At 29.8% G+C, this 16441-nt stretch overlaps 1 protein-coding gene across 2 annotated transcripts in view; it reads left to right on the forward strand.

Annotated features, from left to right (window-relative positions):
• LOC100213299 (androglobin) overlaps positions 1-16441 on the forward strand; it is a 63448-nt gene that overhangs the window by 13133 nt on the left and 33874 nt on the right. For both annotated transcript variants that reach the window (XM_065792880.1, XM_065792881.1), the window contains exons 9-13: positions 10584-11324; positions 13109-13169; positions 13611-13668; positions 15244-15439; positions 15540-15678. In XM_065792880.1, the coding sequence (XP_065648952.1) occupies positions 10584-11324; positions 13109-13169; positions 13611-13668; positions 15244-15439; positions 15540-15678 (1195 nt within the window). The remainder of the gene's footprint in view (positions 1-10583; positions 11325-13108; positions 13170-13610; positions 13669-15243; positions 15440-15539; positions 15679-16441) is intronic.

Below are 16441 nucleotides of genomic sequence, written 5' to 3' on the forward strand. Positions count from 1 at the left end.
GATGTATTGAATTTTTGAATTGTGTCAAATTTAATAATTTTTTTGAAGAAAAAATATTTTATGTTTTTTTTTGTTTTATAGATAATTTTTTACACTTTATAAATATATCAAAATTAGGAATAAATATTTTGCAAATTTAAAAAAAAATTCAATTAAAAAAAAAAAAAATAAAGTTTACTTTTCCCCTTTTAATTGGGATAAACTATTTCAATTTTAATAACAATTAAGATAATAAGAAAATCAAGCTAATTTAAAGTAAAATGAAAACTAATTTTATTAGAAGTTAGGTTTACAAAAAAACTATTATAATAAAATATATGAAAAAAACTATTAATTAAATAAATTTGAGTTGTTTCATTGGCAGAAGCAGGTTAGCTGCATTTTTTCATGTTAAAAAACTCCTCACCAATTTTGAAAAAAAGAACTTATTTAAAATAATTAAGTTCTTTTTTTCTACGTTGCTTTAACAATAATTCAAAGTTGTTGTTTTGAAAATGAAAGTGTTCTCTTAAGAAAATTTTTCAATGATAACCTAATATGACGTCACAGTTGGCAGAGAATTTTATAATAATATAATTTAATTTTAAAAACAAAAATAAAAAATAAAAATATTAAGTTAATTTATTTTTAAGGTAAGTGTAATTAAACATTAGTTAATTCAAAGATAAGCTATTTAATTTAAATGAATTAAAAACAAATATCTGAGGATTAACAGGTGACGAATAGTGTAGCAATAGAGGTAGAAGATACTATAATTTAAATGTTCACCACAACTTTATGTATTGCTTACGAAAGGTAAAATTGCCATCTCCATGTTCTGCTGAAACATTAGGACATTTTCTATAATGGAAAAGTTGAAAGGATTTGGATTAGTGAATGTATTGCAATTAAAACTATGGATGGCTATAGGTGGATGCTGAAATTAGGTACCATAATTAAGTTTTCACATCAGATCCTCCAGAATTATTTAATTTATTTTAGTTTTTTTTTAATTTGATATACGCTTAAAAAGATTGTGGGTTGCAAAATTGTGGGTTGCCAAGAAGCTGATTCGGATATTGAAACAGAAACGGAAACTGATTGAGAGAATGAAGGAGAATTGCTTATTAATTATTCAGAGGAAAAGATTGAATATAAAGAAAATATTGGAAAAAGTCTGAAGAAACTTGGAATACTAATTAGGTTCTCGAAATATTGTTTCAATATGAAGTTCTAAAAGAAACACGAAACTTACTGATCTTTGCATTACAAAGGAGTGCTGCTTGACAACCACACTGTATAGAACAGTGTAATTAAGATAATAAAAAGATTTTTGGATGTATTTCTTTGTACAGCTTAGAAGGTGTAAAAAAAAAAAATAAACACTTGAGGAACTAAATTGCCTAAACAGATTAAATGACATTGACTTGGATTTGTTGAAATTGCTGTCTGATTTATTGGAAATCATTGCTGCTGCTGCAGTTTGCTTGGAAAAACAAAATACAACAATTTTGGAGAGTGACATTGTTATGGAAACGTTAGTTAGCAAATTGAAAATTGTAGAAATTGACATCAGTTCTAAATTTGTAGAGGTTAATCTCCAGATATGAAAATTGTAAAAGTATCTTGATTTTTTTTAGATAAAAACCTCACATTTTTTCACGCTTTGAAAAAAGATATTCAAGATTTGGCTGCAAAATAATTTGATCAAATATTTGCAACAAAAGAAAATGATCACTAAGCGAAATTAGATAATCACGCTAAAGGCAAACAAGAAGAACCATCACAATCAACATCCTTTTTGCCGAAGTTCAAAAGGCTCTGAATCAAAAGCTAAAATCAACAGAAAAATTAAAAGCTGATTAAAAAAACATCAAGACCTTCGCTAATCAGTTAAAAGTGTATGAAGCAACTGGTGAGAAATATGAAGCAATTTTGAAATTTAAACAAACCGCCCACAGAATTTAAGCCATTTATTAAATAAAACCTGTTTGTGAAAGAATTGTGATTAAAAAAAAAAAAATTCAAGTACTAAGAAATAATGAAATATAAATTTTTAAAAAAGTTTATAATGAGTTATAAATTGAAATATATAATATTAAAAAAATAAATACAAGAACAATGTTTAGTTATCAACTTAATAGTTTAATATTTTGCTTTATAACAAAGCATTGCCAAAACTCTAATTTTTTCTTGACTCCAACAGAGTTATTTCTCTATTTGTCTCGACTCCATTTTTTCTCGATTTTGAATACTTTGCTTGCAACTAAAAGCTTCACATTGGTACCAAATGTTATTTTGAGTTGGCAAACTTCTCGTCTCGGTTTTTGTGAATGTTGCGCTTGCTGAGTTTCATCTGAAGATTCACTGAAGTAAATCTTACTTTTTTTTATTTGCTTTGACTTTTTGGCCTCATCATTATGCTTTAGTTTCTTGAGCACCTCAGATGTACTTATGTACACTGGTCTTCGAGTTTTCTGTAAAGTGTTGCAACATTTGATACATTTGAGCAGGACTTACTAGTGTTGTTGTTAAATTTTAAAGTTGGAAAATTGTTGGAGTTATATGGTGACTGGTGTTAGATAATTATACGGTATGGATTGATGTTAGATAATGATATGGGTGGGATGAGGATGATGAAGCAGGCTTGATTGAGGATGATGAAGCAGGCTTGAATAAAGATGATGGAGCAGGCTGATATGGTACTTGAAATATTTGAGCAATTTTACAATTGATTGATAAACTTTGTTAATATCAAGTGAAAACAAATTATTGTTTTGAAATCCAGTGATTATTTGTGTTCATGTAAATGCGTCACAGGAGCTAAAAGGTTTTGCATGCAGCTGGATGAAACTCTGTAAGTAATTAGTAGCAAACTTGTTTAACTTGACATTATACACCTACTTCTAATGGTTGAAGTATGTGGGACGAATGAGCTGTTAAACATATCAGTCTGATGTTATTGTCATTGCAAATACATGCAACATCATAAGTAACATGTGTGACGTGTCCGTTTAAGATTAGTATTTGAATACCTGTATTTAAAAAAATTATTTGATTAATTAATTAGTTAAACTTTAAGTAAATCAAACTAATTACCTGGAATTAATTTGATTACCGGTATAAATGCTTTAGTGAGCCGTTGAGTAAATTATTTCTCTTCCATTGAACCCAACTTGGATGTTGTAAATACGGTGTTTGGTGGTCCCCCTACACACCAGACTTAGTACAGATGTGATATTGATTTGTAAACTACAAATGATGGCAGAATGGTACTGGTAGCGTTGACACTATCGACTGTATAATTAATTTTTTTGTTGTTAGCAATTAATTTTAAAGGGAATTTACCTTGACTGCCTGAAAATCTAATTTTGTCAAAATTCTATGAATTACATGAAGTGTTATTGTTGATATTTGCTTCAAGAAATTGTTTTTATAGAGTATTGAAAAAACTTATTGTTTTGTCTTTGGTACAAGAAGAAGCTCTGAGAGACAAAATATTGCATGCTACTCTGACACTTAATTTATGACTCCATTGTTTCATGAAACCTTGATACCATTTCTGGTACCATTTGGTGGAGCAGATGACTTTGATTTGTAGATACCAAATAACCCCCAACCATTGCAATGACATCTGCAAACCTTCTATCGAATCCCAAATCAACTAAACTGATAAGTAATAAAACAAGTACTTATCAGTACTAAACAATAATTTAAGTGCTAAACAACCATTGCAATTGGTTGGCAACAATGAAAAAATTAATTATACAGTTGGAAATAGCATAGATGCTGCTTGTTATTGTCTTGTACCGTACATTATTTTTAAATCAAAAAAACATCTGTACACTTGAGCACTAATTTTTGTAAAGTCATTTTTTTGATTTAAAAGTGATGTATGGCGCGAGACAATAACAAGCAGCATTGATGCTATTTTCTACAGTATAATTGATTTTTCTCCATATGGATGAATGAAAGATAAGCAAAGCAGTTCATGCAGTGGTTCACTGGTGTGTATGTTCCCGCCATTAAAAAAGTCTAGTTAAACTGTTTAGTTGACTTGTTAAAAATTAGTTTAATCAATTAATTATTAGTTATTCAATTATTAATACTCATATTTTAGTTGTAGATGGATGCTTGACACATGTTACCTATCAGGTTGTACTTATTTGTATCGAAAGCAATATCTTGTTAATTTGCTTACCAGCTCATTCGTCACATATTCTGCAGCCACTAGATGTTGATGTTTATTGCCATGTCAAAAGAGTTAGTCTCAAGTCACTTCAAGAGTTTTATGCAGAGACAAAGTTAAGCAATTTATTAAAATAATGTTTTAATAAACTGCAAGCAAAGCTTCTTAGCTCTGGTGAAGTTTTTCACGCACACAAATAGTCTCTAAATTTCAAAATACTGGTTTATTTTTGCTCAACAAAAAGAAAATTGATCAATCTAAATTAGAAATTGCTAATATGTTTAAAATACTTTCATCTCAGCCTTAGTTTTTGTCATCTCAACCACCGCAATCTATGCCAGTGTTACCACCACCAGCACCACTAGTTACACCATCTTAGCCACTGCCTTCTGAATCTACACCAACAACATCTAGCATCAGCATACATTGTATAGCACCAGCTCGAAAGTCAACTCCACAGTCAACTCGCCTGCAACCAACCTTTAATATAACTTTGGCTATTCAAAAGGAAATTCAAAAAGAATTTGAAAACAATGCAATTTGCCTAATTGCTTGCCACAGCTTTGCAGCAAATGTTTCAAAATTCTGACCCCTCCAATCATCATCTGATCAGTCTTCTTTCTGTTGTTAGAAAGGTCTTTGAGTCTTTGATCAACAAATGTTTCACACCCTATCATGAATCAAATAACTTACTATCAGATAATCAATATGGTTTTAGATCCTCTTGCTGTATGGCTAACTGCTGTAGCTGAAAGATTTTATCATACGTTAGGTGGAGGCAGCAAGGCTAGGCTATTGCTCTAGACATATCTAAAGCTTTCGATAAAGTTTGGCATGCTGGTCTTCTCCATAAGCTTGCTTCATATAATGTATCTGGGAAAGTTTATGAGATTATCAAATCTTTTCATTCTAACCACTTTATCATTCTTGAAAGCCAACACTCTTCTTCATTTCCAGTAGCTTCTGGGTTACATCAAGGTTCTATCCTTGGTCCCGTTTAGTTTTTTTTCTACATTAATGATCTTTCTGGCAACCTCACATAAGTAGTTGCTCTTTTTGCTGATGACTCAACTTTATACTCCTGCCTTGACAAAAAGTCTTCTCTTTTTGATTGCTTAGAATAGGCAGCTGATCTTGAATCTGATCTCATTTCTGTAACAGATTGGGGCTTGCAGTGGCTTGTGATTTTTAACTCCAACAAAACTCAGTTATTTAGTGCAAACAACTATTGCAATGCTGTTGACATTCCTATGTTAATGAATGGCAACCCTCTCACTGATTCCTCTTCTATATGTCTTCTTGGATTATTGTTCACGACTGACCTTTCATGGAAACCATATATACAATCAATTGCTAAATTAGCATCTTTCTAGTAACTTCCAACTTAATAGTGGTTGCTTACAGTCTTGTTGGGAGTGAATCAGAATTAAAAATAAAATATGTTGACACACACACAAATTTCGACGTGTCAAGATGCGAAACGGGGTGTCTCAATAAATACAAAATATTTGAAAGATTGATAGATGCTGACTGTAAAAAAATAAACAAAAGCAAGCTAGGAAACAGCATAAGCTTGACTTAGATGATGAGTAGCAAATAAATAAATCAGAACAGCAGCTTCAACAACAACAACACCAGTAAACCAAGTCAAATGTAAAAAGTATTTGAGCAAAGCTTCATCAAGTCAAAATAGTGAATGGTATTAGTGCGAAAATTCAAAATGCAAGGTTTGCCTTTGTCAAACATGCATTCCAAACCAATAAAAGACACAGGGTTTTGTAGCACTTAAAAATGCACAACTCAACTAAACCTACAAAACTTTTTAAAGACTTTACATCATCACATAAATAAAACTGTTATTTTTAACTGTTATTATTGGTCACGTTTTTTAATTAAGTCTTTTTATTACCCATCAATTGGCATATTTCTTTTCTCCCCAAATATGAGGTTAGAATGAAATAGTTTTTTTTTTCCAATAAAATGAAGTTTCTTAAAGATTATTTGATTTTTGTATATTTAAATTCATCTCAAAATTCTCTACAACTTAAAAAAAAAAAATTTAAAATTTTTTTACCATGGAAAAAAAATGAATTCTAACTCTTAATTATTCATTCCCTGTTATAATTTAAGTAATAATGCAATATAATATTGACGTCACTTCCCGTCTTCTGAATATTACAGTTATTAGTAACGCTATTTATATATAATCTATTATACATACGGTTATTAGTTACGCTATTTATATACGATAGATGTTTGTAGTTCTTATATAGCCTTTTTCTTATATTTGATAAAAGCCAAAATATACATGAAAGACTTTTTAATTATGGTTTACATCAATACTATTATTATGGTTTTACTATTTTATTATGGTTTACAACAATTTTATCAAATATAAAAATTTAGTATATATAAATATAAATCAGTATGGATGCAAAAATATTCAAAAAAGTACTGTGCGACGAACCAAACGAAGAAGACTATATATACTGGAAAAAAATGCTATCAATTTATCTAGATAAAGCCACAATCCCAGAGGACTGTAAACTTCAAGTCTTATTCGTTCTATGCGGAGTGAAGGCTTTTACGATAATTCAGGATGTTACATCATACGACGATGCAATCAAAATTCTTGATAACAAGTATCAAAAACGATCGACAGCGATCATGATGCGCCATAAACTTCGCTCTTTTAAACAAAAGGAAGGGGAATCGATTGAAAGCTTTATGAGTAACTTAAAACAATTTTCCAGAAAATGTCCAACAGAAGCTCTAACAGCAGATCACCATAGTAACCTACTAATATGTGATGCTTTTATAGCTGGTATCCGCTCACCTTCTATTCGTCAACGACTGCTTGAAGCTACGGATGACAATCTAGAGTCACTTTATAAAACAGCTCTTACGATGGAATTGGCCACCGAAGATGCCCTTAATTTGACAACAACCATAACAGATACTACCACGCTACCAACTTTTGCAGCAAGTCATAATCTTACCAAATCTCCCTGTTTTTGGTGCGGTAATGATCCACACTCAAAAATCAAATGCCCTGCACGAAACTCTACATGTACACATTGTCATAGAAAGGGCCACTGGGCAACTGTCTGTCTTTCTAAGAAAGAAAACAAAACTTATACCAAAGCAGCAGTTGTTAAAGAATATAACGAAAAGGATGATAACACAATAATATCTACGGTCATAGCAGCAATTGACTCACCTGATAGACTAATTAACGTCACCATAAACAAAAATCTAACATATGCACTGTTAGATACTGGGTCCGACAAAACTTTTATTACATCAAAACTTCTTCGACAATGGAAATTTTCATACGATACTCAATCTACCTCAAAGGTATCACTGGCAGACAACTCGACATTAGAAGTTAAAGGTATCTTCCATGGTTCATTATTATTGGCTAGAGAAAAACTAAAAGTACAATTTCTCGTTGTGGACGACTTGGTAGCACCAGTAATTATAGGAATGGACGTGTTAACATGTCATTCCTCAATTACCATTAATTTTAAAGGAAACAAAGAGCCTCTAAAATTCTGTTTAGCAACAAAAAGCATGAAATGTTCAACATACGCCTTAATTCCTGGAATCGATATTAACAAAATAAAACCAGTAGCTACAACCTCATGACGTATTCCCAAAAATATCTCCGTCATAACAGATGAAATAAACCGCTTACTAAAAAAAGACATAATTCAAGTAAGCCGCAGCCCTTGGCGAGCTCAATGTTTTGTAGTATCAACAGGAAATAAAAATCGCCTCGTGATTGATTATTCGAATACAATTAATTTACACACTCCGCTCGATTCATATCCTACACCATGAATCGATGACTTAATACTTAAAATAGCAGTTCATAAAATTTTTAGCACAATTGATCTCAAATCGGCGTAGTATCAAGTGAGAATACGACCTGAAGATTACAAACTAACCGCATTTAAAGCTAATGGCAAATTATATGAGTTCAAACGCTTACCCTTTGGATGTACAAACGCAGTACCAATCTTCCAAAGAGTAATGGATGAATTCATTCAGGATAATAAACTTGAAAACACATACGCTTATCTTGACGATATAATTATTGGTGGAAAAAATGCCCAAGAGCACGATAAAAATCTTAGTCGCTTTCTACACGCAGCTAAAATCGCCAACATTGAGATAAACGAAGAAAAGAGTAACTTCAAAAAAAACTCATATCGAATTCTTAGGCCACATTATTGAAAATGGAACTATAAAGCCAGACCCAAAAAGATACGAAGCACTGATAAATATGCCTGAGCCAAGATCGTTAAAAGAGCTAAACCGAATGATAGGTTTATTTGCTTATTACGCTAAGTGGATACACAATTGCACAGCATTAACTCTCCCACTTACTCAAGCAAGAGACAATTTTCCAACAAAGGGTTTAACCCCACATGCCAAAGAAGCAATAAAAATACTCAAAAATAAACTTGTAGAAGCTTGTCTAGCCTCCCCTAATTTAAAAGTTTCATTAACAATAGAAACTGATGCCTCCGACTCAGCACTCGGAGGAACACTATTACAACTTGGCAGGCCAGTTGCCTTCTTTTCAAGAACATTAACTAATGCCGAAAGGAAGCATGCGATAGTTGAAAAAGAAGCGGCTGCCATAGTGGAGTGCTGTAAAAGATGGAGGCATTTGATTAACTCAGTACCATATATTAATATAATAACCGACCAAAGATCCATTTCCCTTATTTTCAATAAACAGAATGCAACAAAAATAAAAAATGAAAAATTAACTTGATGGCGTTTAGAATTAGCTGATATTAATTATACAATCTCATACAGGCCGGGGAACCAAAACATTGTAGCAGATGCCCTTTCAAGATGTTGCTCGATTGTAAATAACACTAAAGCGTTTTACAGTATCCATTCCCAGCTATGCCATCCCGGAGTTACAAGAATGATACATTACTGCAAAACCAGAAATCTACCATACTCCACCGCAGAAATCAAACAATTAACAAACCAATGTACAACTTGCAATGAACTCAAACCACGTTTTTATAAACCACCCACAGGTCGTCTCATTCAGGCAACAAGGCCTTGGGAACGCTTATCGATGGACTTTGTTGGACCTTTACAATCCACTACAACAAACAAATACATCCTCGTGGTGGTTGACGAGTACTCACGCTACCCATTTGCATTCCCCTGTCAAGACATATCAGCTGAAACTGTCATACGACACCTTCTTAGCCTCTTTTCATTATTTGGTGCACCATCATCTATTCATACAGATCGTGGAACTCAGTTCGAAAGCTTAAAAATTAAAGTTTTTCTAGAAAAGAACGGAGTAATTAAAACTAGAAACACTCCTTACCATCCCTAAGGCAATGGTCAGTGTGAACGAATAAATGGAACAATACTAAAAGCTGTTAGTCTAGCTCTGAAAACCTTAAGTCTAGGAAAAGAGAAATAAGAAATAGTATTGCAAATGGCTTTGTCCTCCATAAGAGGACTTCTGTGTACCGTCACTAACGAAACACCTCATCAGAGGATGATGAACTTTCAACGCTCATCAATAATAGGCACTGTTTTACCTAACTTCTTAACAGAACAGGATTCCACAATCCTTTACAGACGTCAAGTACGAATGAAAGGAGATCCACTTGTTGACAGAGTTCAACTGCTAGAAACAATATCGCCCTACTACGCTCGAATAAAATTTCAAAATGGAAAAATTGATACTGTTTCAACAAAAGACCTCGCCCCACTAGAAGACCTAAATCCCCCAACAGAATCAGTTCAACAACAATCCGGTGATTTGAACATTGAAGAGATGATCAACAATATCGAAGTAACTTCAAGCCAATTAGTTGAGAATTCAATTATAGATAGTATCCCTTGTAATCAGTCACCTACAACAGCGGTACCTAGTCAGCCTATGCAGAAAGTTACTACTCCCGAGAATCTTACTAACATACCCTCAAGAACAGGACGCGTTACGAAGAGGCCAAAGTATCTCGACGACTACTTTCTTTCCTAGTATAATATCAGAGGTTAAGTCTATACTCTCCGCCCTAAAACTTTCCTAATGTGGAGAAGACTGTTATAATTTAAGTAATAATGCAATATAATATTAATGACGTCACTTCCCGTCTTCTGAATATTACAGTTATTAGTAACGCTATTTATATATAATCTATTATACATACGGTTATTAGTTACGCTATTTATATACGATAGATGTTTGTAGTTCTTATATAGCCTTTTTCTTATATTTGATAAAAGCCAAAATATACATGAAAGACTTTTTAATTATGGTTTACAACAATACTATTATTATGGTTTTACTATTTTATTATGGTTTACAACATTCCCTCTTTTGCTTTATTTTATATTTAATTTAAAGCATGTTTTTAAAATTTAGTTTCGACTGATGAATTGCAAACAAAGCAACTGCTATCTGCTAAAGTTTCAAAAGATAAAGGTGCTAAAATAAAAGATGAAAAAAAGTTGAAAGGACTTGAAAAAGATAAGACTCAAAAAGAGAAAACTTTTATATCAAATCAACCTTTGACTAAAGTTGATGAAACACCTGTTATTATATTTGCTTGTAATGTGCTAGGTGAAAGCGAGTTTTCAGAAAAGTATCCATTTTATTCACCATTAATACAACATGTGTACATAAATTACATTCGTAATTGCACATTGATTCCACCTCCTGATTCAGCTCCAATCCCTCAATGGAAGCTTATAAGAAAGAAAAAGGAGCCCAAAGAATTACTTAAACAGCAAGTTAAAGAGCCAAAGTTTTTACAGCTTAAATCTCCTTTTTTTCTATTTAGCGAATGCAGTAATAACACTGCTGTTAGCACTTCTGATAATAACTCTTCAAATAATAATATTTATATTGATAATTTTATTAATAGGAGTTTAACAAATAACACTTCTAATAGAAATTTGAGTGTATTAGTTGAACAACATGATCCTATTAGTAAGATTAACATGGTTGAGAGTTTGATTGATTCTTATATAACTAAGCACAACAACAACAACAACAACAGAGGTTTGGAAGGTGCAATTGATACATTGACTAAATACAATAATAGTGGAGGCTTGGAAGGTGGAAGTGATATATCAAATAAATTAAAAAAGAAAATAAATTTAGGTATTTTGTTCAATTTTTTAATTTATAAACAATAATCAGCTTATCAGTATTGCATATTATGAGTGTTGATAAAAATTAGACTATAGTTTTGATTTATATGTTCCATATTGTAAATAAAAATTTAACTTATTTATAATAAACTATATTTTTAATTTATTATAAACAAATTAAATTTTTTACACACGCACATATATAGAATATGTATACATATTTTATATGTGTACATTTTGTGCTCTTAATATAAAAAGGTGCACTTTAATTTTTCCAAAAAAAAAAGAGTAATAAAAGAAAAGATTGCTGCCCCATGCCAAACCCTTAGTTGATGTTAGCAGCACTTCTTAATAAGATAGACAATGTATGTACTGAAGCCCCCACAACTTTCTGTTTTAGTATGATGTCATCCATGTGCATCTCATGCTGCATTTATATGTGTGTGTGTGTGTGTGTGTGTGTGTGTGTGTGTGTGTGTGTGTGTGTGTGTGTGTGTGTGTGTGTGTGTGTGTGTGTGTGTGTGTATATATATAATACTTAGCAAGTACTTTTGTATTATCATGTATATTTTTGCATGCTTAAAAAAGTACTCAACAAATAAACTAGAGCTATATAATGTATTAGTTACTGTTGTCTGCAGTAGCAGGTATTAACTAAATGCTAATATTTATAATAGACTATTGTTACTCAAATTTCATGTGTTACTCAAATTTCATGTCTTACTATAATCATGAGACAATTATTAAAAAGTTAATTTTGCTACAATTAGTCTAGCAGAAGTTATAAAATATATGTTTATAGATTTTAGGGTCAGAAATTGTTTAGTAGTTAAAATTAATGTTAGTAATAGTTTGTTATAAGTTAGTTACTGTTTAATAATTATGAAATAGCTAGACATTTTAATGGTTTAATATTAAAATTAAGATTGTTGAAAAGTTGTTAAATTTTTTTTTTTTTTTTTTTTTTTGTATAGTATAAATGAAATGCATTTATATGATAATGTATGTATAATTTATACATATACATAGATCTTGGATTTATCAAAACCTTTATAAATATTAAACTGATCTTTACTAAAATGTCAGGAAATGTTAATTACGTCAAGTATATATAGATTATTATATTGGAAATTTTATTTCTATGAGATTATTGCTTTTTAAAGAACTGTAGGTTCAATGAGTTTCTTTTAACTTATGCCCTATTTAAGTAGTGTGTTTGGTTTGTTTTTTAATTATTTTTTTTACTGTATACATAGGAGACATTAACATTACTAAGACCAGGGAGACATTGACATTGCTAAGACCAGGGAGACATTGACATTGCTAAGACCAGGAAGACATTGACCTTGCTAAGACCAGGGAGATTAATATGTTTACTATTATTATTATTTTTAAGTTGTTACAATCCTTTTTCAATCCTCTAAAATTCCAAAACATGAGTCTTGACAAACTAGGTGCACAGAGAAAAAAGTTGAGGGCAGTACTACCAGAAATGGTAGCTGGGGATTGAACATGGAATTACTTGTTTACAATACAAGTGCTTTACAACTAGATAATAATCACTTGGTATATTATATTATAAGTGTCATATCTGGGTCAGTGCAGCAATAATTTAAGGCTGTAATTTTAGATTCTTTTCTTGTTTTTTTGGCATTCTAAAACTTATGATTTTTTTTTGTTTTGATCAGATAATGTTAATTTGCAATTGAGTCTACAACAAGATAATTTTAGTATACTTTGGTCTGCTAGAAAACTTTGACCAAAATTCATTAACAGTGTTAGTATCTTTTTCAGATAAAAATGGGTTAGCAATAGAGGCTTGGATGGAGTTTGATGATTTCTATAAGTTTTTTAGGTTAGTTTTTATTTTTAATTAATCTCTATAATATTGTAAAATACATTTTTAATATTTGTCTAACATTTTTCATTGAGCTTTGTTAAACAAACATATGAAAAAAATTATTAAAAAAAAAAAATCAAATACAAAATAACATTTATTGCCAATACATTTAAATTTTTATGTTTTATCCTAATTACCTGTATTAGGCAATTTTATTTCATTTAAAAGACTTAATCGTGTAAATGCGTTGTTTTTTTTTTAAATTTAAATATTGAATTTTAAAATGTTAGCATATTCATTTATAATTAATTTTAAGTAAAAAATTGCTGTTTTTTTAAAAACTACTGAAAATTATTAATGCTAAAAATTTACTCTTTTTTAATGCTTTCCTTATTTTATTTTTTTATATTCACATTATAGCTAAAGCCTTATTCAATTTATTTAATATATATTTAGCATGCTGCTGATTTATCATAAACCCAAGATGTATTTCAAAATAGCATCTGAAACTAAGGTATTTTTTAGTATTTTTTTAAAATTGGTTTATTGCGACCTTTTAAACATCCCACATACAATGGTGTCAAACTGTTGTCACAACAACTGTTCTTTTCCACTAAATAGCAATAGTTGTCTGTAAACTCAGATTGTATACAAAGTATTTAAAGTAATTATTAAGGTTATTTGCATAGCTTTGTTAGTAAATATGTGAACTGAAATACTTAACCATGTCCAGTTATGTGTCTGGCCAAATATCAATCTGCTCATTATAGGTATGTGCAATTAGTTTTTCATTAATAAATAAATATTTTGGGTTAAAATATGGCATTTATACAAACCAACAAAGTTATAAAAATAAAGAATAATGTAAAAAAAAAGCAGTTTGATTGGGATAAGCATAATTAAAAAAACAAAAACAATTTTTTTTACAGAAGAATGGATACTATCTGAGGTTTTAACTTTATTTAAAGTAGGATTTGCAAACATAATTATTCCATATAATTAACCTGGCACCAGTAAAAAATAGGATTAAAAGTTGTCATATATCTCTTTTCATTCTAAAGTTATTACAAAGCAGAAAACATTTATTATCAGTGTCTTCTGGTACAGTAGATATTTACAGTAATTCTAAGTGAAATAGGAGATACTCTTAAGTGTCAAATTTGCGGAAAAATGACACTATCAAATGGTTACATTATAGCATTATTAAAATTTTAAAATTTTAAATTATTTTTGCGATATTATTATATTAAAACATGACTTTCTTAATAAATAAGGAAGTCATGTTTTTTATATTATTTGACTACCTCATGATACTTATACTTTGCTCCTGCATTAATTATTTTATGTTTTAAAATGTTTTATTTAAATTACATGTATTATGCCAAATAAGTTTTCAATTATAATATCAAGATCTTACTGAGTTGTGGTCTAGCATGATGTATGGTATCTTACTGAGTTATGAACTTTAAGAATCCTTGTAAAAACAAAAGATGTTATCTCACCAAAGATGTTTATTGGAACTATGATAACTTGATTAAGTATTGGTTAATATTAAGGAACTAATTAAAAAGTTCTGCCTTTTAGAAAAATATTTTAAGAAATATACTTTCTAAAAAGTAGAAAAAAAGGTCAAAAGTTAAAAGAAAAAGATTACAATTTCTTTCTTCTATAAGCTAAAATAATAACAATCTCATTTGTGGATTTATTATATACTGACAACTATGAATATGTTAAAGGCCACACTAGGTCTGCCTACCATTCTTAAATGTTTAAAGATTACATTTAAATTTATGATTTATAAGTGCAAAATGTAAAAAATATAGAAAATAACAATAGATACATAAGTTATGAAAAAAGAAATTCAAATACTTCTGTAGCTTATATATACAAAAATAATATGATTTTATTGAAATAAATTTAAATCTATCAATTTAAATTTATTTCAATAAATTTAAATTGATACATTGATATAACAATCTTTCAAATAACAAATAAGGTACCAACGAACTGTTTAGACTATTATTATTAGACTATTATTAGACAATAATTTTATGCTTATATACATAACATTTTTTTTCCCCTATAACAGTTATTTGATATAAAATCTGAAAAAGAAAGCTCAGCCAACAATCCTAACGAAGAATTACCTTCATCAGTCATTAACAGAATATCATGTAGTGAACTTTCGTCTCCGTACTTAGTTATTGATAGTTTAAAAAAAACAGAAATTATAATATGTTTTCAATCCTTTTCTCGATGGTTTGAACATAGCAGTCCTACAGATGGTATGCTTTTCAAAATTTAAACATAATATACATTGTTATACATTGTTAATATAAATAATATTGTTTTTTGCAATTATTAATATTTTTAATGAATTTTTAGTTGTTCAGAGAAAGCAATCTAATTTTCCTGGAAATCTTTATATTGAACCATTTTGTTGGCGAGAAATACAAAAAAGAAAAGCAGTTTTGAAAATTTCAACAATTGGCATAAAATCAGTTACCATATTGCTACCTCCTGGGTTTATAATTACTATTATTATTATTTTTTTGTCTTTAGTTGTTGATTTATATAAAATAATTTATGTTTCCATGACTTTCGTAAAATTCAAATGTATAATTAAAGTTGTATACATATATTTATAAAACATTTATTTTATGCTTTTTATGACTATGAGGTATTAATAGGGTGGTCCATTTTAAACTTTTTTTTAAAATTTTGACCAGGGTTTTAAGTGATGATATTTGATTTAATATAGCTAAATATCACAAATCTTGAATTTAGGACAATTTTTAGATCCCCCAAAACATTGAAACTTCAAGTAACAGATTGTGCAAGTATTGTGCAACGTTTTTACCCGCTAATTGTTATTGTTTCTTAGTGAGGTTCACGCAATTTAATTGTTAATCATTAGGGAATTATTCTAAAAAACTTTAATAACTACTTGTCTCACAAGAGATTTGTTTTAAAACACCATAGATATTGCATAACATAAATCAGTTTAGTTACCCTCATTCAAATACTTTTCAATCTCTTTCGATTTTTTCATTCTAACCTCAATGCTTTCGTGCCTTTAATATTGCATTTAATATTGTGAAATTGTATTTCACAATTTATCAATTCTCTTGAGGAAAAGTTTTTTCTTAAAAGCATGTCACAATGTTATTAAATATAAGTTTTAATACGGTTTAATTTATAAATATTTTAATGAACATTATAAATTTATAATGAACCTTACCTAAATGTATAGTTACTAACAGTGTTTGTATTACAAGCTTCAGTCT

Source organism: Hydra vulgaris, chromosome 03 (genome assembly GCF_038396675.1).
Source record: "Hydra vulgaris chromosome 03, alternate assembly HydraT2T_AEP".
In the NCBI taxonomy this organism is placed as follows: Eukaryota; Metazoa; Cnidaria; class Hydrozoa; order Anthoathecata; family Hydridae; genus Hydra; species Hydra vulgaris.